Genomic DNA, 25,397 nt, shown 5'->3' with positions numbered 1-25,397 from the left:
CACCACAACTACAATACGACCGCACATGGTGTAGTCTCAAACTTCCATTTTACTGAAACCGGCTGCAGGACAAGCTCCCATTGTAAAATAGAAGTTTTTGCACAACTTTACAACTTGTGGCAGGCACCTCACTGTGCCTGCCACAGGGTGCAGGAATGTGAAGGGAGCACTCAGGGCCAGAAGCATAGGCTGCGGAGGGATGGGGCCCCTGCTAGGGGCCCCAAAGTTGCTTTCTCTGTCGCAAAGGCCGACATGGAAAGGCTGTCGGAAACAGACATCGTAATCCCAAAGACGGAAACCTCGTCCTTAAGGGATTATGGGCGGATTCCGACAAGGAGCCCGTCGGAACTGAGTCGGATTGACCGTCTGGTTTACACTCTGACGGCCGACATTGTAATTCGGCAGTCAGAATGTAAACCTACCATGTCGATCAGTAAGCTTCCGACGAGCGGTCGGATGCTTACTAACCAACATCGTAATTTGGCCCTAGGTCTCTAAAGTTGTGCAAACATACTGAAATCATTACTGGCACTTTTTATAACAGAAAAAACCTTACACAATATACACTCGATATTTTGATGCAGGCAAAACCTTATCTGTGCGGTAGACGTTAATAAAATTATGTGCACACCTAACAAAATAATTTAAGATCAGCAAAGCAAATTATTGAAACAAGCTAGAATCTAATTTATGAAACCCATTGATGGGTAAAACAAGAGTGCACAATTGGCAGAACAAAGCAAATCATTTTTTTATTTATTTCCCTTTCTGAACATTAACATCCTTTTGACTGCGAGTTTTGGAAAATTTACTTTTTTTCTCCAACTAGACATATACTAAAGTAGATGTGGATACATTTCCTAAAATGTTAAAACCCCACAAGCAGCCCTTTTTATAGATGTTAGAGAAGTACAGTTGGTGTGCATCCTACAATTAGAGGAAAAGATTGCTTTGGAAGAAGTGGTTTAAGCATTAACTATAAAGAAATCTGTAATACCTGAGAGTGGTCTAAAAAAGTCACCATTTATATTCCAACTACCAAATGAGAATGTTATTCATATTTTTTTATGACTTCCTAAGCACTGATTTGTGAAATCTTTGTGAAAAATGTATTATGTAATCTCAAAAAATGGCCTTTCTGATATTATACAAAAAGCTGACAAAGGAGGATAAGTTACTGTAAGGAAGTTTGAAAACAATAGTCGTGAAGAGACAGTTGCATGTAACTACAGACTACTGTTCAGTGGGCAACAATTTGTTTAAGAATGCCCTGGAGAAATTGCACTCTTAACTGGAAAATGGTACAGTTTAGTAATTCTGTTTATTTATGAAGTTCAAACACCCATTATATTCCTTATCTGGTTTTATAACTAACACTTGTAAAGGAGTGTGAAGATGGTGGTGTATTTTATGGTATGTCATGCAACCTTACAGTGTAATAAACTTGTGCACCTTATCGTGTAATACACTAGCACAACTGTCTTGGGTCCAGTCAGGCTCATTTGCAAAAACCTTTAGCTCTTCCCTGGGTAGCTGTGACTTCGAGCAGCTAGGCTTAAACAAACGAACTAGTGTAAAGTACTTAGAAGCAACAAACGACGAAATAAGAAAGTCAAACAAGACAAAAGAAATCCGACATCAATTTATAAAAATAGATTATATTTTTATGAATTTTGGAGTCAGTAGAAATCTAGCTGCAGCTGCGCTACCAGTCTCCTTACACATTTGGTCCAGCAGTACCCTTTGGTGGAGGCTTGTGTCCCTTGGGAGTGCCCAATCGGGACTCAGATGGCACTCCTCAGTCCAGCGGACTCTGGTGCAACTTTGGCCATTGAGGATCACATTCTGGGAGTGCCTAATGACGGTTGGCAACTATTCCAGGAATGTGGCTACTAATGTGCCGGATGGGTCTTATTTAACTTGGGTGGTCCAGGTTCTACTTCCAGGGGGTCAGCCGAATGACCTTTGGAGCCACTTCTTTGATCTGGGGCTCAGGGTCATCTTTTCCTAGAGCCACGGGCCACTGGCACAGTCCTCTCTTTAATATCCCAAGGTGCAGCAGGTGCAGTCCAGCAGACAGCACCGCCTTTCTTGCCAGGTCCAAGGGTTAGCAGGACAGTCCTTCATTTCTTTCAACAGATCCATAGTCATCTGTGTTTCAGGGTGCTATATTTATATCCAGAAAGTGCCCTGAGAGGAAGATGCAGTCATTAGCCAATGGGCTACCTGATCCCCCCTTTCCTGGGATGATTTCTGGCTATGTGTGGCATCTAGAAATCCCTGGGTACACTATTCTGCCCACCCCCAAGATCTCTGAACCCTTCCTTGTATGTTAGGTGCTTAGTCACCCACCCTAGAGGTGTGGCTAACTGTGGGCTACATGCCTATGTGAAAACTGGTTTGGGCACTGGTCTCCCCTTTCTGTTCCTGCTGTCAATCCATCTACCTGAACAAAGGGGTAACTCTTCAGGAGGGTGATCTCCATTTGCCCATCAAAGGCAGCTTCACCGTTTGAAGCTTGCCTTTTGTGCCACCACCCTGAGTGGCTTCCTGCAAGGGTCAATAACACCTCCCTCTGTAGGAGGCTACCTTTGTTCCTAAGCCTGGGAGTTCTTCACAGGAAGGCAGAAGGCTGTCTGGTGGCTAGCAACCATGTGAGGCCAATGGACTGACTGGCGTACAGAGTGGTAATTTTGTAAAAGTTGCTTTTCCATAAAAATGACATTAAATTCGAGTTGGTCATCAAGTCAGGTTTAAAGCCACGATTAATTTAATACCTTGAAGTACCAATTTTAGTCATCCCATTCAGAAGTTAGCCTGGCTGAGTGGCCGGCTGGTAACAATGTGTTAGCCAAAGGGGCTACAACTTTCTGACAGCAAAACGAAAATTTGGAAGTTTTGCTGTTAGGACATGTAAAAAGTATATGTTCTACTAAATAATACACAGATCTGTGCCTCAGGGATCTGTATGACTTCCTTAGGGGAGACTTACATGTATTGTTAAGGGAACCGGAAACTTTGCCATAGGCTTAAATTGCAAAGTCGAACAAGCAGTTTAAAACTGCTCTTCCAGGAAGCACCGGCAGGCTGGGAGCCATTTTGTACATGCTCACACACACAGATGCTGCAGCCCTGGAGGGGACACTCTGTCTCTTATATGCATCACAAACATAATTGTTGTTGCACACCACTGACATGTTATAGAACTGTCAAAGCAGGCAGTACTCTTTCGCAAAGTGGAACCTACCTGTCAGTAATGAATAGGTGTCACTCTTTGTATCACAGTTGGGGCATCGGAGGAGAATGGATTGTTGTTGTTTAGCAGTCCACTGCCTAGTCCTAACTGATGTCATGATGTCATTCGTACGATGTCTAATATATTTGTGTATTACAGCCTCCTGTACTTTAAGGGACAAGGATACAAATACAAAAATATAATTAGACATTCTGCCAATAAAAATGCATCGGTTTAGGTCTGCCTTTTCTCGCAGGAGTGACTGGTGGTTTTTCACTACAAGTGATTTATCACACACTGCTCAGAACTGAGGTTGGGTTGCAAAGGAATCACCTTTGTGAAAAATCACCCAACCAGCTGTACACGAGTTCCCTAGTATTTTAATTACTTGTTGTATCAATGTTATGGAGGTAACCAACCTCTTCCTCTAGTGTGTGCTGAGGCGATGATCAACTTTTGCTCCTCCAGAGTTTTGTGGCGCAATATATCCGTTATCTTATCCTGGGTTTAAGCGGTGCAATTCAAGATGACCGCATCTACAGTGTAGGTTAGTTGATTTCTTCTACCTATATTGTACCAGCGGTTATGTTGTAGAATCTGTTGGGGGGGGGGGGGGGCGGCATTATTATAATCAGTTTTTTTCCATGAAGTTACCCCATGTTGCTTTGTTTCTCATCCCTCTGACATCGACGCTTTAATTTCCCTTTGCAGTAGTTTTTATAGGAAAAGAAGGTCCCTTCAGGGCTTTTAGGGTTTTATCTGCTATCAACACTCTTGAAAGAATGTACTCGTCTAGACCTGCAAAGCCTGGCGCCCTGCCAAGTGAAAGCACACAAGGGGGCAATCGGGACACGGAAACAACCAGTAGGGTACGCCCCCAATTAATACATTATAACCATTAATACCCAGTGGATGGATAAACTAAACTAGTAAATCAATTATATTAAAGTCCGAGATTTTGTGAAAAAAAAGGGATATGGTTTCTTTTAGGACGGTGGCCCTCACCCACGATCTGGTGGCATGCTTGCTCACAGGCCACCTCCTCGCGCCAGTAACAGCTGTCATCGGCATTGCTACAACCCTGTTTAACAGGGGAGTTCGTCTGGATATATTTACGAAAGAGGTCCTCTGATGTGTAGATGTGATGAAAACAGATATGCTTAATCTTGCCTCAGGGATGTCTTTCACAAATGCAGAGGCCGAAAAAATGTCTTTCGTATATTACTTTTTTGCAACCAATATTCGTGAACAAGAACGCATTGCTTTTGTTTTTACTGCTACAGATGGCTACTGAGCAGCACCACCGTGGAGAAAATTCGATGATCTGCAACGTCCTCCGGAACGGGGAGATAGAGTGCAGCAACACCTTGGAAGATGAATGTGACCGCGAGCTGCCAGGACAGGCCATTATATACCGCCCAGTTCGCCAGCACATTTATGCGGTCCTGCTGGGAACCGGAAGAGGTAAGTTCCTCCTCTACCGAATTATTATTTTTAACATAACTCGTAGGTGGCGCGGCTTGGAATAGGCATAAGGGACATGATGCCCTTTTGTACTTATTTCTTTTTGAATTAGGATCTGCTTATATTAAAAAATCATTGAGAAACGTGCACATTTTTGATTGCGTAGTTCTTTATTGTATGGAGAGACAAGGGTAAAAGACGTGAGGATCCAAACAACTTGACTAACACAAATACAGAGGGGTGAGAACTTCCGTTTGGTATCAAATTCGCAGACGGCCTCCCTCCTCTAAGGAATTTTGCAAAGTATGAGAGTTATAGTCCAGTTTGGGGGTAACTCTGGCAATATAGAAATCATGCAGTGGCGCCTATGGAAGGAGTTCTGAAACACCTCTACTAAAGAGACAGCAAGCAGTTGGCTGGTGATATCTTTCAGTAGGATCTGAACATCAGAGTTCACTACCACCTCCTTAAGCTCTAATACGTGTGCAGCAGTGACCGGGAAACAACCTTTACAATGCAGTTATTACATCGCGCTACCTTTACATAGCAGTCATTACATCGCGCTACCTTTACAATGCAGTCATTACATCGCGCTACCTTTACATAGCAGTCTTTACTTCGCAACATCCTTTACATAGCATGTCATTGCAACGCAGCCATTACATAGCATGTCACTACAACGCATGTCATTACAACGCAGGCATTAATTACATCACAAGTTGATAGAGCGCGCAGGTCACCCGACTATAACTTCACCATACTCACCTGGGCCCATATTCATTTACACATTTACTTAATCAGGTAACCCACGCTCTACTACCAGATATTTTATTCCACTAGGTCCTATACCATTGATTTACCAATCCTTGTCACTGGTACCTATAACCTCTTGGATCAGGGAGTTAGTTTTAAAGTAGATAGCCAATAATATAATAACATTTGCACTCATATAATAACCACAGACTCAGGAAAGTTTTAAAATCTTTATTTAAATCTCATCATAAGTCATGATCCAAAGAGTGAAAGCAATAAGACTATCAATTATCAAAATCAGAAATAGTGTATAACTATGCAAAAGATATATTATGCCAATCATTTAGTAATTTAAAATAAAGGTAAGGTAAGAATAAGGAACAAGCTATTTAATAAACAGACTTTGCACAATTTTTCTAAGGGTAAGAAAAAGAAGGAACATGCTAAATAACACAATTTTTAAGCAGTTATCAAAGGGTGGGTACAAAGAGAGGGAACGTAATATGTAACTACGAACATAATTTGAGCATATAACTAGAGGGGAGGTAAGAAATGGAACATACTATTAAATCGAATAATCAAGCTTAACCACTTTCAAAGGGAGGGTGAAGAAAAAAGGGAAACACTTATGAAATCATACAAAACGTATTATCATTCAACTATAAGGAGGGTAAGAAAATGGAACACACTATTAAACAGCAAAACACAAATTATCATTTATCAAGGGAAGGGTTAGAAAAAGGAACATATGCAAACAAAGCTTTAGCAAATTAGGGAGGGTAAAGAAAGGGACGCAAAATATTACCACAATTACCCACACCGATTTATATTAACCTAGACTGGTGTGAAGACCAACTCTGGCCACGGGTCAGTTGAAAGGACAGAAGAACCCAAAAATGCAGTTGCCAGTAGGCCAGCAGGTGCAGATCAGAAACAGGACAGGATATCCAGATTTGGTTCGAGACAGGACCACCAAAGGTTAAGACCAGCACCCGCAGTTCTGTTGCAACGCCTTCCCTACTCCCTCTCTGCAAGGAATCAGCCAAAACCCCAAATGGGTTACAGCATATACCAGCAAAGTGCTTCGCCAGCACTTCAGCTTCCCAAAACCCCGATTGGGTCAGAAAATCTTATGGCAGAGTGCTTTGCAGCACCACTGCTCTTAATCACCTATTGAGTGCATTGGGTCAGTGACAGGTCAGCTATTCGGACAAGTCGGACAAAATAACTAGCTGAACCTACTCTAGTTATACCATTTTCCAGGTTAGTGTACCACCCAACAATGTTGCAAGTGTAAGGATCCCCAATTTAGATTGGGCAAAAGAGGAGGAGAGGTCATCACACCAACTCAAATTCTGTAACTTCAGTGTTGAATATTAATTTTTCGTTCCCGCCCCATCAATTTACTTTTCACATGATGACTGCATTTCACCTAACAATGGTTGTTCTATTGACAAATACATTGTATGCAATTTAGCTTCTTCTAGCAGGGTCAGGAGTCATCTTCCCAGGCACATCTTGGCTGTGTCTGTCTTTTGGCTCCATTTCAATGACATCGAGTTCAGCTCCTCTCTGCAATTGTCATGCGCAGAAGGACTTTCAAAATGGAGTAATAGCACCTCCCAGGCCCAAAGATTGCGATACTTGAAAAGTAAAAGGAAACAGTTTTAGAACACAGAAATAAATGAATACACTGATTACCATGTACTTCTACTCTATACCCATTATCTCATTTTTAACTGTAGCATTAGAATTAACCGCATCGCTGCGGCGGCTTTTCCCGCTGTGCCCGGCATTTTCAAAAATCCCGCGTAACGTGACAAAGCCAGCTCGTCATCCGCGCAGCGCAGGTAACGCCCATGACGAGCTGGCTTTGTCATTAGCGTCGAAGGGGTTAAGCAGAACGAACAGCTTAGCATAAGCAGCAGTGCAAGCTTCTCGCATGTGAGAACATAGAGCAGCCATCTTATCATTAGTGCGCAGAAGCGACAGTTTCCCTCCAAAGCTGAAAGTACGTCATGTCACGTGAGTATGACAGACGCATGCGCAGTAGAAAATCCAGCGTAACAGCAGCCATGTTACATGCAAGCGTATTAGGATTAGTAATACACATAAGCAAGCTTCTCTCGGACACCTGATGTCAATGTAAAAGGTGCAAAATTAGTAAAACAAACATGTTGGTTAATTCATTATTGTTATACGAGGTTCATGAATACGAGCAAGTCGATTCACATGCGAATCCTTGCTCCATCAACATCGCAACATCCTTTACATAGCATGTCAATACAACGCAGCCATTACATTGCATGTCACTACAACGCTTGTCACTACAACGCAGGCATTAATTACATCACAAGTCATTACAATGCATACCATTACAACACATAGTACCCTTACACTATCCAACACTTACCCTACTGTTGCACTCACTGGAGTTAGATTAGTAATTGTTACCCCTACACTATCCAACACTTACCTTAAATGCGATGTAATGGTATGCATTGTAATGGTATGCGTTGTAAAGGTATAATGCGATGTAATGGAATGAGTTGTAACAGTAGTTTCTGAAAATGCCATGTAATGGCATGCAATGTAAAAGAATGCGTTGTAAAGGATGTTGCGATGTAAAAACTGCGTTGTAAAGGCATGCATTGTAAATGTCTGCGTTGTAACGTCATACATGCGCAGTGACCGCACTGTGAAGGGAGGCAGCATACTGTTTGTTATCTTCCGTCCTTTGCTTCAGACCTCTTCTGGCTAGAATTCTTGCTCTGCTTGCTTGCATTCTACTGCCTGGATTATAGTCTTTCAAGATACTGACTTCTGGGATAAAGCTTCTAAATGCTGCAAGCCAGTTGTGTCTTTGGCTGTAATTTACCAATCCACTTTGCTGTAATAGATAACCTGAATCAAGATTCCAATCGACTCCTTCGTTTATTCATTTATTCATTTATCTCTTTATTCGGCTATAAAAGTCGTAAAAGTACCGGCAAAAATACCGACAACATTTTTTTTTTAAACCAGACATTTAGAAAAAGGGCATAACTACAACATTTTCCAAGCAGAAGTAAAAGCCCAGTTACCATCTCGCTATGTATTTCTAAGTTTCATAGTGCACCTGATTTGATTTATCACTGCATAGCATGTTAGCTTTGACCCCAGCTTCTGATTAAAAAAAAAGCAGGGCGTGTTGTGTTGTGTAATATTGGCAGCTCCTAAAATTGGGCCAAGAAGCGTTTCCGAATAGGGGGAAAACTGCATAGAGTGCATTGCACAGGCGAGTTATCGGAAGGGACATTTGGAGAGATTTGCCAACTAAGTTCCATACTTTGGGAAATGAAAACAGAAAGTGCAAAGTCTTAAACCTAAGATGCGTAAGGTAAAATCAATACGGGGGCGGTGTTTCATATTCTAAATAAGGCGCCGCCCCGTATGTAATCGGTAAAGCTTAAATATGATTCCAACTGCGTGCTTTTTGTCCTCGGTATGCGCGCTTTCTCCCCTCGTTATGCACGCTTTCTCAAAGTGAGTGAAACAGTTGCTCAACAAGGTCTTTTGATGCGGTGTCTGTACACTCAGGATTTGTGAAAAGCTTCCCCTTCCCCTTCCGATCAAGCACGTCTAGATCTCTTACTGTGACTCATTAGCAGACAAATCTGTGTCGCAGAAGACTGTCTCGCCCCTGGAGCTCACGTCATCCTATCTGTGTTTATTCCTTCAGCTTACTCATTCCTTCACTTTGATGGAGATAAAGGGAACGCAGGACGGGTAGGGACCTTTTAAATCACACTTGCTTCTCTGGCAACCCCCCCCCCCCTTCAAATTGTGTTAGGAGTCTGTGAACTTGATGTTGAAAATTTCACCTAATTAAGTAAGCACAGGCATCCTATTCTGCTACTTACCTCCGAGCCATAGAAAAAACACACTAGGATGCCTTTCTAGATCTATCTATCTGCATTACTTGCTATTACCCAAACCTAAATCAATGACTAACTGTGCACAATGGATATTTTTTAATGAAATTATGCTGTAGTGAGTTAGAAAAACATTAGTGTACCGGTCTTTAGCACTTGTCAAACTTTGATGGTTTGTGTTCTGTAAGAAGACGATGACCGACTAAAGGAAAGAGATGTACAGAAGGAAAGGTACGAGGTCATCCCGTCATCTGTATCGAAAAGTCACCTGTCCGGCCCGTACTTTATTGATGCTTTACATATTATCTTCTTCAGGTACACCGGAGTCCTGCCCTTCAGTCAAGGAATGGTTTGTGTACCCGGGTAACCCACTGCAGCATCCTGAGATAGTGCAAGCTGTGCCTCTTAACCTTCCAGGTAAATAAAGTAAGCCTTATTATAAGAAGTTATAATTTTTTTATTGATGTAAAGGAAGCCTCGCTCTGCAGTGAGCCCACACATCAACCTGACGTTTGTGAAGTGATTGCATGCATATAGAAACAAACTATCAGGATGCACTCCACTCTTCCTCTCTCAAAACACTATCTCACATCCCTGAACAATACACCATACTGGTCTGTGTACAGCACCTTATGTAAAGCTTTGAACTACACAAACAAATAACATTTATCTGCCCAGATAGTATAATGATATTTATATGTATTTATTTGAGTGACTTATCCTGACATTTTGATTATTAGTGAATCAGTTTAATTGTACATAGGAGGAAATGTGTATTTATTATATACATTATTCGCCAGTCCAAGATGGCTGCCTCAGTGCAGGGCCATCTGAAACATATCTATCATGACAAAGGGTTGACATGATTTGAACGGAAATTGTTCTATATGCTTGATGTTTAAAATGGCAACTAATATGATAAAGGCTAGGAGGTCAGCCAAAACGCGTCGTCTCCCTGATGCTGCAAACTGTGACCTAATAAATGGACTCCTAGCAGTTCCTGGAGTGCAATCTATGTTTTATAACATGGATTGGCACACTCGCTGTGGTATGGATGCTTCTCGGAAAGTTGATGCTGTGTAAAAAAGAGATATACCTTAGCCCTACAATATAATTACTACCCCTCAATGTTATGTTTACATAAACAGAAAAAAAACCTTAGTGACACTTCACACTACCAATATCTTGGTATAATAATAGCCTTGTACTGCCCCTTAGCATTACCCATTCCAGATCCCTGAAAACATATTATTTCTCTTGTGCAATACCTATCCCAGAACCCGAAAAAAAAGAACCTTTCTAAACGCGTACGCTACATATCCCTGAACCCTAAAAATCTCTTCACTACCCCCACTGTTTCCTTCCCTGAACCTTAAAAAACTCCCTACTTCCCCTTAACTCTAGCCAGCTCTGACCCCTATGAACTCCTTACATGCCCCTCAAACTTACCCATCCCCGAACCCTAAACATTTTTTTTACCCCTACACACTACCTAGCTCTAAACCCTATTACTTCCCTATCCCATGTATACATGAACTTAAAAACTCCTTACTGCCTCCAGCATACCACCCATCCTGAACCCCTAAAAACACCATACTACCTCTTAATACTAGCCATTCCCGAACCCTAAAAAGTCTTTCCTCTCACTAACACTACTCCGCCCTAAACCATATAATCCCTTTACTCCCTCTCTACCACGTAATCCTGAAGCCCAAAAACTACTTACTACCCCTAAACACTACAAACCCCTGAACCCTATCCACTATCCATCCAAGAAAGCCAGAAAACCCTTAAAATCCTTAAACCTGGGGCGGAGCCGGGCCGGCGACCAAGATGGCCGCACGGAGTCCCGGCTCCGCCGACCTTCTTCCCTCACCGCCCGATTTGCTCGCCTGCCCCGTGCGAAAACGGAGCTTCTGCGCGTCGGAAGGGACGCCGAGATGAGGCGTCCGACTCCGGCGAAAATCCGCGCTCCATGGACGGAGGTGTGCTCCTTTGCGCGGAGCGGCCCGCCCGATGCCAGCAGCCGGGACCTCGCGCTGCACTGCACCCGGCCGCCAGTTGAACAACAGCGGCCACACGGACCCGTGAGACGCCGTTCTCCCGTCATGGGGGCCAGTATACCCCTCGACACCGCTGGAGCCCGCTATCGGCGTGATGCACTGTCCCTCTGTGCTGATTGCTTCTCCCCCCCTCCCCCCCCCCCCCCCAGCACATTTCATCGGCAGCCGGACAATGGGAACTGCTCTTTGTTTCCCTGGAGGTACACTGTTTGCTTGTATACATTGAATTGCGATTTACGCTCCGGCTCACTGGTGCCGGTGGGGGCACAATGCTGCTGTGTTACTTCTTGGGCTGGGGGGGCCCGTATGCACTAGCCAGTGGTGGGGAGAATGGCATCCTGTGTTACTTTATTGTTGGGGCACCGGCGAACCACAATCCCTTATCTGGCGGGGGCCGGCAACTCCGAAGCCTGTCTGTACTGCGCCGCGGTGGTGCTCCCTGAGAAAGTGGCGACTCGATGGGTTCTACCTAGTTATGGCGGCGGCCGAGTGTATTGGATACCGGGGGATGGCGAATGAATACCCCCAAGGGGCCGGAGAAATACATTCTGGAAATGGCGTGAGGATGTTCTGATTGCCTTTGGATCGATGATTAACTGTAAGCCGCCACCAGCTTTGCCCGTCACTCCTTGTGGGATAAATGTCGCAGCTCCCTGCGGAGGAGCCGCGGCCGGATGTGGATGCGACTTAATGGTGGCTGGAACGCGGACATGCTCCCTTAAGAGACTCCTTGGTGGCTCGTAGCGGATCAACTAAAGGATAACTGGCCCCGTGGGTGAAGGTTGATGGCGGTTGAGCGAACCGCGCCATGTGACGTCGAAGAGGCTTTGGTTTCTCCTGGAATGACTTGTGTACTCCAGTTTGTACTTTTCTGACCCGGCCCGGCCCGGCATTACATGACTGGTGTAATCTGTATTATTGATCTTGGGGGCCCGTGGGAGTCGAGTGCGCTCGGGGCGCCATTGTTGCTACTCGGGGAGATCTATACTCTCCTGTGGGACTTGAAATGCTGAGCGATTAATAATATCCTGTTTAAGTGGGTGCTCCCAATGTTATGACTTTACTCTCTAAGCAATTGAAACGTTGTGTGACGGTGGGGGGGGTCGGGGTGCCCGTATCGGGAATCTTCCACATATTTCTTTTCCTATCGTGGGCTGTTAGTTATCCTTTCTTTTCCTCTCTTCTTCTTTAACTTATGGTGTGTTATTGCCTTTCTCTTTTTTCTCTTATTTTCTTGTCTATATTTCGGGTTCATAATGGGCGACAGGCACGCTGCTAGGGGGGTAGGCCGTAGCCACATGCAGGGGTGCAGGGTGGGGGGATGGGGGAGGGGTGTTGTTGTTTTCCTTCTTTCTTCTTCGTTTCTATGGCCTTCCTTATTTTTGTTGCTCTTGGCTCGACTTTACTTTCTCCTTTTCTCCTCTTATTTGGGATCTCTGTGGAGATAATCCTCCGCATGCTCTTCTTATTTTGAACGATGAGAGTGATTTTTGAATGCTTTGCCACTGCGGCCTGGAACTGTTTGGTGGGAGAACTGCTTTGCATTTTGACTATCCTGATACTGTATTGGAACATCCATGCCTTACCGACAGTAATCCGGACTATGAACATCCTGCTTCTCGAATATCCCTTGATTTGTTATGTCTTAAGTGTAATGCCACAGATCCTGCTTTTCCTATTTAATTTTAAAATGAAACCTTCTTTAATCCTGTTACCTTCCGGTAAGAATGCTTTCCTGGGTTACAACCAAGTATTTGCGGAGCGGAGCTTCGTGCTGCCATGGACTAATTGCTTTGTTTTATCCGCTCCCGCCCCGATGGCTGACCATGACGGTCTGCATTGCTTTGATTGTAACTGATTTAAGTACCAATAAAGGTTTACCAAAAATAAAAAAATAAAAAATCCTTAAACCTATGACTGTGTTGTAATTGTATTGTATTTTAACATATCTCGTGGCAATGTAGTAGTATGATACACCTGCAGAGGCAGTGACAGCGGTGCAGTACTGTCCGTGTCCCTGCAGGAAAATCAGGCAAGTTGAATATACATTTATGTAAGGATAGCAAACACAAGTATATGCTAGTAGAATTATAGACATTTTAACTTTATGGTTAAAACCTTTTTATTGTTTGATAAATGAATAACAGCATCAGCACACCTACATTCACTGGCCTGGGGGGAAATAAGAAACCAGTACCCAAAAATAAATAGAAAAGAGGAGTTAGAGAAGAAGACACCTTAAACAAAACATAAGTACTCGAAAAATGTGACATTTACCCAGGATAATATTAAGATGGACCCCATGTAAGCTGAGAGTTTAAAAAAATAAGGTGTGTTACCCTTTAGAAGCAGCTGGTGGAGTGAGGGTAAAGTACACACTGATGGACAGGGCAGGTCAATTCCACAAACTCAGTCGCTAGGAATCGAATAAAGAAGCCCCAGGTTCTATTGAAACGTGGCAGCGTATCCGTTATCATCGACGATAGCTTCTCCATACCTACAAGTTCCCATAATTTATACAACCAAGCCAATTTTGTCGGGATAAAATCAGTACTCCAGCAGGACAACAAAGCCTCTTCAGCAGCCCCTAGAGCCATGGTGAGGGCTCTGCCAAGGCATGATTTCAAGGGAAATGCCAATGTTTACGGGAGCCCCAGCAATATATAGCCAGGGAATCTAGGCATTCTGTATTATGCATATTGTCTATATCGGTCAGAATATCGGACCAAAAGTGCTGCATCTTCGGACAGTGCTATAACGGGTGCATAAGTGTACCCACTTGCCCACAGTCACGCCAACAGTGAGTATCTCCTCCCGACTTCCAGCGGGCTATTCTCACTGAGGTGTAATACCAATAATGGGCTATCTTAAGAAACATTTCCTTGCCTGCAGTGGTGCAAGAAGAGGCCCTGGCTCTGTGAATGATATCCTCCCACTGACGCTCGCACTCCGTTTCCCACCTACGCTGTGCCAGTGTTTTGAGGAGCTTTAAAGGTGTAGGGAGAAAGCATATAAGTCTGAGAGTATGTGCTTATCCGAGTAACAGGTGATGAGCTATTTAGAATTTCGTCAACGGCCTACTGGCTTGTGGGCGAACACAGGGCTGCAGGGTCCAATGTCTAACAGCAAGTTATTGCCAATAGGTGTTAGGATTCAGAAAAGGGGGTGGTGATGAACAGAGTGTCTGAATTAAGCAGACCACTCTTACCCAGTCCAAAGATCAGGGCTTGATCCATCACCGTTATTTATCTCACTGCACCATCCCAGCTCAGAACCTGGCTATATGCAAATCAGTCTGTCCCTGGCCCAGTGCATCATGGGAACAGGGCAGACTAAACTACCAAGCCAATTCTTCACCAGAAAGGAGACAAGCTACCGGGGACCGGATTCTGGCATTTCAGCCTTCTTCGGCCCGGCTTGCTTGAATCCTGATGGTGCAGTGAGAAAGGGACTCATGTCTGAGTATACCCTGCCACACCTATAGTGGCCAAAAACGATTCAGAAAAAGGGGTGGTGATGAACAGAGTGTCTGAATTAAGCAGACCACTCTTACCCAGTCCAAAGATCAGGGCTTGATCCATCACCGTTATTTATCTCACTGCACCATCCCAGCTCAGAATCTGGCTATATGCAAATCAGTCTGTCCCTGGCCCAGTGCATCATGGGAACAGGGCAGACTAAACTACCAAGCCAATTCTTCACCAGACAGGAGACAAGCTACCGGGGACCGGTTTCTGGCATTTCAGCCTTCTTCGGCCCGGCTTGCTTGAATCCTGATGGTGCAGTGAGAAAGCGACTCATGTCTGAGTATACCCTGCCACACCTATAGTGGCCAAAAACGATTCAGAAAAGGGGGTGGTGATGAACAGAGTGTCTGAATTAAGCAGACCACTCTTACCCAGTCCAAAGATCAGGGCTTGATCCATCACCGTTATTTATCTCACTGCACCATCCCAGCTCAGAACCTGGCTATATGCAAATCAGTCTGTCCCTGGCCCAGTGCATCATGGGAACAGGGCAGACTAAACTACCAAGCCAATTCTTCACCAGAAAGGAGACAAGCTACCGGGGACCGGTTTCTGGCACCATAAGCGTGGAAGGGTATACTCAGATGTGAGTCCCTAGCTCATTGCACCATCAGGATTCAAGCAAGCCAGGCCGAAGACGGCTGAAATGCCAGAAACCGGTCCCCGGTAGCTTGTTTCCTTCCCAGTATAAGAATTGGCTTGGTAGTTCGGTCTGCCCTGTTCCCATGATGCACTGGGCCAGGGTCAGACTAATTTGCATATAGCCAAGTTCTGAGCTGGGATGGTGCAGTGAGCTAAAAAACGGTGATGGATCAAGCCCTGATCTTTGGACTGGGTAAGAGTGGTCTGCTTAATTCAGACACTTTGTTCATCACCACCCCCTTTTCTGAATCATTTTTGTCCACCATAAGCGTGGAAGGGTATACTCAGATGTGAGTCCCTAGCTCATTGCACCATCAGGATTCAAGCAAGCCGGGCCGAAGAAGGCTGAAATGCCAGAAACCGGTCCCCGGTAGCTTGTTTCCTTCCCAGTATAAGAATTGGCTTGGTAGTTCGGTCTGCCCTGTTCCCATGATGCACTGGGCCAGGGTCAGACTAATTTGCATATAGCCAAGTTCTGAGCTGGGATGGTGCAGTGAGCTAAAAAACGGTGATGGATCAAGCCCTGATCTTTGGACTGGGTAAGAGTGGTCTACTTAATTCAGACACTTTGTTCATCACCACCCCCTTTTCTGAATCATTTTTGTCCACCATAAGCGTGGAAGGGTATACTCAGATGTGAGTCCCTAGCTCATTGCACCATCAGGATTCAAGCAAGCCAGGCCGAAGACGGCTGAAATGCCAGAAACCGGTCCCCGGTAGCTTGTTTCCTTCCCAGTATAAGAATTGGCTTGGTAGTTCGGTCTGCCCTGTTCCCATGATGCACTGGGCCAGGGTCAGACTAATTTGCATATAGCCAAGTTCTGAGCTGGGATGGTGCAGTGAGCTAAAAAACGGTGATGGATCAAGCCCTGATCTTTGGACTGGGTAAGAGTGGTCTACTTAATTCAGACACTTTGTTCATCACCACCCCCTTTTCTGAATCATTTTTGTCCACCATAAGCGTGGAAGGGTATACTCAGATGTGAGTCCCTAGCTCATTGCACCATCAGGATTCAAGCAAGCCAGGCCGAAGACGGCTGAAATGCCAGAAACCGGTCCCCGGTAGCTTGTTTCCTTCCCAGTATAAGAATTGGCTTGGTAGTTCGGTCTGCCCTGTTCCCATGATGCACTGGGCCAGGGTCAGACTAATTTGCATATAGCCAAGTTCTGAGCTGGGATGATGCAGTGAGCTAAAAACGGTGATGGATCAAGCCCTGATCTTTGGACTGGGTAAGAGTGGTCTGCTTAATTCAGACACTTTGTTCATCACCACCCCCTTTTCTGAATCATTTTTGTCCACCATAAGCGTGGAAGGGTATACTCAGATGTGAGTCCCTAGCTCATTGCACCATCAGGATTCAAGCAAGCCGGGCCGAAGAAGGCTGAAATGCCAGAAACCGGTCCCCGGTAGCTTGTTTCCTTCCCAGTATAAGAATTGGCTTGGTAGTTCGGTCTGCCCTGTTCCCATGATGCACTGGGCCAGGGTCAGACTAATTTGCATATAGCCAAGTTCTGAGCTGGGATGGTGCAGTGAGCTAAAAAACGGTGATGGATCAAGCCCTGATCTTTGGACTGGGTAAGAGTGGTCTACTTAATTCAGACACTTTGTTCATCACCACCCCCTTTTCTGAATCATTTTTGTCCACCATAAGCGTGGAAGGGTATACTCAGATGTGAGTCCCTAGCTCATTGCACCATCAGGATTCAAGCAAGCCAGGCCGAAGATGGCTGAAATGCCAGAAACCGGTCCCCGGTAGCTTGTTTCCTTCCCAGTATAAGAATTGGCTTGGTAGTTCGGTCTGCCCTGTTCCCATGATGCACTGGGCCAGGGTCAGACTAATTTGCATATAGCCAAGTTCTGAGCTGGGATGGTGCAGTGAGCCAAAAAACGGTGATGGATCAAGCCCTGATCTTTGGACTGGGTAAGAGTGGTCTGCTTAATTCAGACACTTTGTTCATCACCACCCCCTTTTCTGAATCATTTTTGTCCACCATAAGCGTGGAAGGGTATACTCAGATGTGAGTCCCTAGCTCATTGCACCATCAGGATTCAAGCAAGCCAGGCCGAAGACGGCTGAAATGCCAGAAACCGGTCCCCGGTAGCTTGTTTCCTTCCCAGTATAAGAATTGGCTTGGTAGTTCGGTCTGCCCTGTTCCCATGATGCACTGGGCCAGGGTCAGACTAATTTGCATATAGCCAAGTTCTGAGCTGGGATGGTGCAGTGAGCTAAAAAACGGTGATGGATCAAGCCCTGATCTTTGGACTGGGTAAGAGTGGTCTGCTTAATTCAGACACTTTGTTCATCACCACCCCCTTTTCTGAATCAATAGGTGTTAGGAGGCAGGTCATAATTAGAGTGAAGTTGGGGGAAGTCCATCACTCCATCCACATCAAAAAGATCTCCCACTCTCTTACAATTCGCTTCTTGCCACCTCTAATACATGTTTCCCTTTGCTGCTGGGGAGGGGGGGGGAGTCTGGGTTACAGATGAAAGGGGTCAGGGGTGAGATACGCATGGAAATACGCCTTGTCTCTCGTACCCTGTTCCACACTCCCATCGTGGCTCTAGTGACCGGCAAGAGATAAACCCTGCTGTACAATGTCTCTTTGGGAGCCAAGGCACCTTCCAGATATGGAGCCCTGCAATTTGTCTGATCTATAAAGCACCAGTGCTTTTCAGAACTGGCCCTGTTCCACTCTATCATATAACATAGTTGGGCCTCCTGGTAATAGCTCTCTCGGTGAGGAACCCCCAACCCCCATCTGCTTGTCAGAGGTATGACTGATTAAGAACCATGTGTGTCTTCTTGCCCCCCCCCCAAATAAAATTGTGTATGAGATGCTGCAATTTATTTAATACCAGTGCTGGGGGTTGTAGTGGTAGGGTTTTCATGATGTATTGAGATCCGGGGAGCAAGGTCATTTTGATGACTGCCAATCTACCCAGCCATGATAACATATGTGTTTTCCAGGAGGAAAGTTCTGATCGTGAGTTAAGGAGGAGGGTGGAATAGTTCTCCTGAGGAATGGGGAATGCGGTTGTGGGGAATGCTGTAAACCCTAGATAATTCACCCTTGCCAGGCGAGCTAGGTCCATTTAGGGATGGTCAAACTGAGGGCCTGCATTTTTTCTGCAGGTTGATCTTAAAATCAGATAGTCGCCTGAATCCCTCCATTTTACCTGGGAGAGGGGGCAAGGAAGTGAATGGCTGCGTTAGTGTGAGCATAATATCATCGGCATAGAATGGGACCTTGTGTTCCCTGTCGCCCATAAGAATGCCCGTTATAGAGTTGTGCTTGTTGTTGGATCCATTCAGCAAAAGGCTCCATGTACAATGCGAAAAGTAAGGGGGCAGGGGGCAACCATGTCGGGTACCCCGCGATATCTTAAAATATTGGGATAATGTGCTAATAACTCTCACCATAGCCTCCAGATCCACATAATTACAGCATACCCAGCGGGAAAATCTCTCCCCCAGTCCGCATCTAGTGAGAGGTAGATGAAGGTATCGCCAGTGGATCAGATCAAAGGCCTTTTCGGCGTCCACCGACAAGAGCAGTGCGGGCCTTTGAGAGTGTTGTGATTTATCATGGCGATGACTTAGTCGCTTAGTGTCGTCACTGCAGCTCCTCTCAGGAATGAACCCCGATTGATCGGGGTCGATTAGGTCCTGCATAAATGGCACCAGGCGGGAAGAGAGAATGCTAGTGAAGATCTTCAGATCCACTTTCAACAGGGAAATGGGCTGGGTCTTTACCTGGTTTCAGGAGGACTACAACCGCAGCTATCTGCATGGAGGGAGTGAGGTTCCCTGAGTGACTGAAAGAATTGTATAGACATGTCAGGAGTGGGGCAAGTATGAGCACAAATGCTTTATAGAATTCTGAGGGGAACCCATCCTCCCTTGGGGCTTTGCCCATGGGTAGCTGTTGAATGGCTCAGAGGACCTCGCCCGAATATATAGCCCCTCACGGGGGCGAGTGCCACATAAGCCGCAGCGTCAGCCTTGCTGAGTGTCTCTGCCGCGTAGAGGGTGGAATAAAAGCGCTCAAATTCTGCCTCTATTTGTTCATCGCCATATACCCGCTGTCCCAGTGGAGTCAAATCAGCTGAGAACACCATAAGTGGCTCATTCTTTTTGTTAGACTGACAAAAATGAATTCTGTCATTGTACATTCTCACTAGAATAATCTTAATTTCATTATTGTGGATCAGTACAGTTTCATCAATGTTGACCATTATTTCTCTGATCTCACTGAGTGTGAACCCGCAGCCAGCACTCAAGAGTGGCTTTAAAACTTAATATGCTTTTACAAACAGTGCAAACTTAACTTAAGGCTGGCGGTTACTTTGCTGCTGGGAGCTCATTCTACATTCATATTTTCTAATGTATGCACGCATTCAAATCCGCTGCAAATACATTTACCTCGCTGTTTAGATCAGCTACTCTGCTGAAAACTTCATCTTGGAAGAAACTAGCTGCAGATAAAAACATGTTTTCCCTCTGAGACTCACATACTCTGTACTTTATTCTTTCATCAATCCCTTTGGCCCTTGTTCTGGCTAAATCACAGATAACACACTGAAGATCTGAAGATCCTCTGCTTTCTGATCAGTTGTTGGAGGTGGATGAGGGGTAGCCATCGGTCTTCTAAGTGGATGGACGTTGGGTTTGGTTGTTGTCGCTTTCTCAGATGACTCGGATTCTTGTTGTGATTCACTGGTTGCTGCTGTTTTTAAAAAAAAATATTTCCAGGGGTTTTTCCATTGTATACGACTTGCAGATCTTGTTGTTACAATAATAAAATATTTGATCCTCTTCACCCATCAGTTTAAATCTTTTGTGAACTTCGTCTTGCTGTATTTCAGCAACATCTCAAACTCTCTTCTGTCCAACTGCAGTTGATGTTAGCTTTTCTTTCAGATTAGTTTGGCATATAACACATTTTTCTTTGTTGAAGGAGTCCTCAGATTTTGCAGTTATCAACACTATCAGGAGGTAAAGATCCTCTACTACCACCTGCTTCGCTTATGTTTCCGAATTTGAATCAACAGAAAACCTGAAACAAAACAATATTGAAATGAATTACCGATATGATGGCTAAACACATCATTAAAGACCTTCCATTTTGGAAAATGGTGGAAGGGTAGCTCAGAGGAGTTATTTTCTGTCTCTATAACACTACTTGACCCTAAAAACGAATGTTTTGACACCAAAATTATGTATATAGGTCTCATGGTTCTTGAAATATTACAAACGCAAAATAAGAACCCAACTGTTTTAAGGAGACTAAACCTCTACAGGAGAAAATAAAAGTTTTCTTGTAAAACCCTCATCTACCAGGGTTACCTCTTGGTGGCATGCTTCATCATTGGGTCCATCCCGTTCCGCTACGGAACTGGGTAAGCTGTGACCAACGAGATATGCAGGAGCACTTTTAAAAGTATTCAAGGAGGGGCGTGGCCAAGATGGCAGCTTGGGTAGACGTGTAATCCGGAGGCTCTCCGTCCTGAGCCCCCAGGCCCTACCTAAGCTGCTCGTTACCCTGATGCCGGACCCGGAGAGTTGACCCTAAGAGCAGGGGTTTGCTCACGGACAGCAGCGCGACCGCCTGCCGCCTGTGGGAAGCCGCGGAAAGCCTGACGAGCGGCGCCGGCCCGAGAGGAACGGAGGGCGGCCCAGCTCCCGGCCAGTGAACGGGACAGAGAGGCCGGCGGCGACCCCACGGCTCCTGCGGAGGGCGCCGGAGCTGCTTTGGACGCCTCTGGGGGACCTGCCGTGAGTGAGCACCGAAGATAAGCCCGTGAGGGAATTGGGCGGCCCTCGCAAGCAGGTGCCGGGCGACCCGGCCGGGGGCGCCTGGGAAAGGCCCCGGCTGCGGCCTTGTGACTGGTGGGGAGAGCGGAGCGCCTCCGCCCTTCGAGGTGACCAGAAGGTACGGCGGAACCCCTACGGCCCGTGGGGGGCTTGCGGAGTGCGCAGGCAGTGGAGGGGGCCAGCCCGGCTTCGTGACCCGAGGAGAGCGGAGGGCGGACAGACGCGCCACGTGGCCCGGCGGGTGAAACCAGGAAAGGCCCCGGCTGAGGCCTACCCACCGAACGACCCCAAGCCCGGGACAGCGGAGAGCGGGACGCGTGACTGGGTGGTCTGCGGTGAGTCCGACGGGGAGTGCGAGGGAGCTGCACTGCTGGGGGCCCCGGGGCGTGAGAGGGAGGCTGTGCCCCGCCGTGGCCCCTAGTGGGGGTCCCATCGGCCCCGAAGAGAGACGCTGTATGGGCTAATAGAGGACATTGCTGGCACTGCAACAGGAGGGGGCCCTCCTTGATGACATCGGGCGCCCACCACTGTGGTCTAACTGAGCTGGGCGGCTAGCCCTTGGGTGGCATCGTGTGAAGACGGGGGACTTGCATCACCCCCTATAATCGCGGCGAGGCCTGGGCCCCAACGATCGGGGTGAGGGGGCCGACAGCGGAACCACGGAATAGAGGGGCAACCTCGAGCCACCAGCGGGCCCTGCTCAGCGCATCGGGGAGAATCCGCCGGCCCTCAGGAGAGCGGGCTGCGGGAGGTCGCCGCGGGCCGGTGTCCACTGCAGGGGCCGAGGGGCAGTGAGCTGGATTGGGAGCCGTGGCCCACCGAGAGCTGGCCTCCTGGCACATTCCTAACCCCGGAAAGACTGTTTGCTCCCCCGACGAGCAGGCGGGGTCCTGGTCGGAGGTGATTGGAGTGAGGGAAGATGGCGACCAACAGCCGCAAGGGGAACCGCACCATCACGGACCTATTGTCGAAAGGAAATCCCAAGCCCGAGAAAAGCCCAGACAAGCAGACTCAAGGGCCCCCAGCTAAGGGCGCAGATCGAGATGGGGAGAGGCACCGGCGACAAAAGCCTTCATGGAGGCGCTCTTCAACTCTCTCAAGGAGGACATTCAATCCCTCCGACAGGACATGGCGGGGGAGTACCGGGAGCTGCGCCGCGACGTGGATGACCTGGGGGAACGAGTGGCGGCTAATGAGCTTTCTGGTCAAGCTAGGAGCGAAGAAGTGGAATTCCTCCGACAGGAGAATGTCCGCCTCAACGATCAGCAGACCGACCTCCAGTCCCATACGGAGGACCTAGAGAATCGTTCCAGGCGAAACAACATTAGGGTTCGGAACGTGCCCTCGGCGGAGGGGGGAGACGTTGCCGGCTATCTCCAGGGTTTGTTCCGAGCGATCCTCGAAGTGGGTGACGACTGTGAGATCCGCATCGATAGGGCACATCGGGTGGGCCCGGCCCGCAGATCACAGGGGCCTCCCCCTGACATCCTGGCTTTTCTGCCCGACTACGCCTTAAAGGAACGCATATTGAAGGCGGCACGCCTCAAACAGCCCATTCAATACCAGGGCCACGCTCTGGAGCTCTTTCAGGACCTCTCAGTGATCACACTGCAAAAGAGAAGAGCCTTCAAGCACGCCACCTCGTTCCTGCGCAATGAGGGGGTCCAATATTCCTGGGGACACCCCTTTAGACTGATCTTCCGCTGGAATGGGACCCTCCATCAACTGCGTTCCTTGAAAGACACGTGCTCGGTGCTGGGGATCCCGTATGAGGAGCTTCAACTCGGCCAGGAGGGGGCTGGGGGCGCACCAGGGTCTCCGGCCACATCCTCGCAAGCAACGGGCGATGGCTGGCAGAGGGTATGTCGCGGCCGCTCATCCAGGAAACCGATCAAGCCTGACCCAAAGACTGTGGAGCTGGAGAATGCAGCGGTGATTCAAGAAGTCTCCAGGGACACTGGCGCTGGGACATGAGGTCCGGTAGGGGGGTTTTACTTAGAAACCTGCAGCGCGAGGGATGGGGAGTAGGGCGGGGAGTCTCGAACCGTCGAGCCGCCACTGCCCAACACCCACTACAAGTACTTTTTGACTGCAGTTCTGAACTGGGAGGCTGGGGTCGGCAGTTCTGGCCCGGACTTTGGACCTCCAGTTGGGGTTAGTTGTTCTCTTCCTTTGTTGGAGGGGGGTGGGGAGGGGGGGGGGGGTAGGTGGTGAGGTGCTGAGGCCTGGTGGTTCTCGGGGCCTTCTGATATCTATGGAGGGGGGGTCGGCCACGGGCCCGAGCCAGTGCGGTATTGATAGTGTCCTTGGAGGGCAATCCCGGAGCCTCTGCCGACCGTTGTGGATTGTGGAGTTGGGACATGAGAGTGATGGAGATGCCCCGGCTGAGGGGGGGGGTGGGGTCTGGGGGGGGGGCGGAGAGGGTACCTATGGCGGATTGGTCCGGTTCTATCCCTAAATGCCTATAACGATTGGGACATGGAACGTTAAGGGCCTAAACTCCCCGCAAAAGCGCCAGAAAGTATGGAAGTATGTGCTAGACCAACACTTAAATATTGTGGCGCTACAGGAAACACACCTCCTGAAGTCGGAGGACTATCGTCTCAAACACAGGAAATACCCTCTTATTTATAGAGCCTCCGCGTCCACCAAGCAGAAAGGAGTAGCGCTGCTGTTCAGTCCGGCCGCACAGTTTGAACCTATGTGCGCTCAGAGTGACAAAGAAGGGAGGTGGGTCATGGTCAAGGGCCGCTTGAGAGGTAAGGTGTGCACCTTAGTGTCCATTTATGCCCCCAACACCGGCCAAAAGAGTTTTCTGCTCACGCTTCTGGGCCAAGTGACAGATTTTGCAGAGGGGCCTGTTTTACTTTTGGGGGACTTCAACCTGGTTTGGGACCCAACACTAGATAGTACACACACTAGGAGGGCTGACATGGGTACATTCCCGGACTCTATCCAGGCGCGGATGGAAGACATGGACTCCTAGACAGCTGGCGCGTGGCGCACCCGGACACACGAGACTTTTCATTTTACTCCCATGCACACCACACCTACTCCCGCCTAGACTACATCTTCTTTAGCCAGTCCCTCCGGGGTTCCTTACAAGGCGCGAAGATTCTCCCCATCTCTGTCTCGGACCACGGGATGTACACTATCTGTTTGACCTGGCTGGGTTGCGCCCCAAAACCAGCGCGGTGGTACTTTCCAGAAGCGCTAATGAGAGATAAAGAGTCGTGCATGCAATTGAGGGGGGCCATCGGGGAGTCTTCTCCCTCAATGACCCGCAGAAGACCTCGATATATAACACGTGGGACACATTCAAGGCGGTTGTTAGGGGTAAATGCATCGCGCTTAACTCGGCCCTTAATAAACAGCGCGCTAAAGAGAGAGAAGGCCTGGAACAGGAGCTATTGAAGACCGAACAGACACACAAGCAGAACCCCACCAGGCAGACGCAGAGAGCGCTCACGGCCCTTAGAGGTAAATTACGAGCCATATACAATAATAGGGCGGAGTTCACCCTCCTCAAATTGCGCAGCCTAGCCTACATACAGGGGGACAAGGTGGGGAAACATCTGGCCAGACAATTAAAGGATAAGAGAGAGAGGGAATATATAGGGGGCATAGGGGATAGTGCAGGAGACCTACAACATAGAGATGAGGACAAGGCTGATCTTTTTGGGGAGTTCTATGCGTCCCTGTATACTGCAGACGCCCCGGACGTGGACCGTCAGGGCGCCTTCCTGACCGTCAGGGCGCCTTCCTGAGGAACCTACCCGTCCCTCAAGTGTCCCCGGAGTGGAATGACCTCCTCGTGGCCCCTATCACCATGGAGGAAGTTCTAGCGGCGATCAAATCCCTGAAGGCTCACAAAGCTCCGGGGACGGACGGGTTCACGGCAGCCTTCTATAAGGCCTTCACCACCGAGATTGCGCCCCACCTGGTCCGCCTGTTCAATTGCATGGCCACGGAGGGCACG

The 25,397-nt window shown here is 47.5% G+C and overlaps 1 protein-coding gene across 2 annotated transcripts in view; it reads left to right on the top strand.

Annotated features, from left to right (window-relative positions):
• The window catches only part of FAM120B (family with sequence similarity 120 member B), a 1,223,188-nt gene that overhangs the window by 333,914 nt on the left and 863,877 nt on the right, over positions 1-25,397 (top strand). For both annotated transcript variants that reach the window (XM_086927133.1, XM_086927134.1), the window contains exons 3-4: positions 4,519-4,699; positions 9,682-9,783. In XM_086927133.1, coding sequence (XP_086783259.1) covers positions 4,519-4,699; positions 9,682-9,783 — 283 coding nt within the window. The remainder of the gene's footprint in view (positions 1-4,518; positions 4,700-9,681; positions 9,784-25,397) is intronic.

This window comes from Lissotriton vulgaris, chromosome 6, assembly GCF_964263255.1.
Source record: "Lissotriton vulgaris chromosome 6, aLisVul1.2, whole genome shotgun sequence".
Lineage (NCBI taxonomy): Eukaryota > Metazoa > Chordata > Amphibia > Caudata > Salamandridae > Lissotriton > Lissotriton vulgaris.
This window is presented reverse-complemented; position numbering and strand designations above follow the sequence as displayed.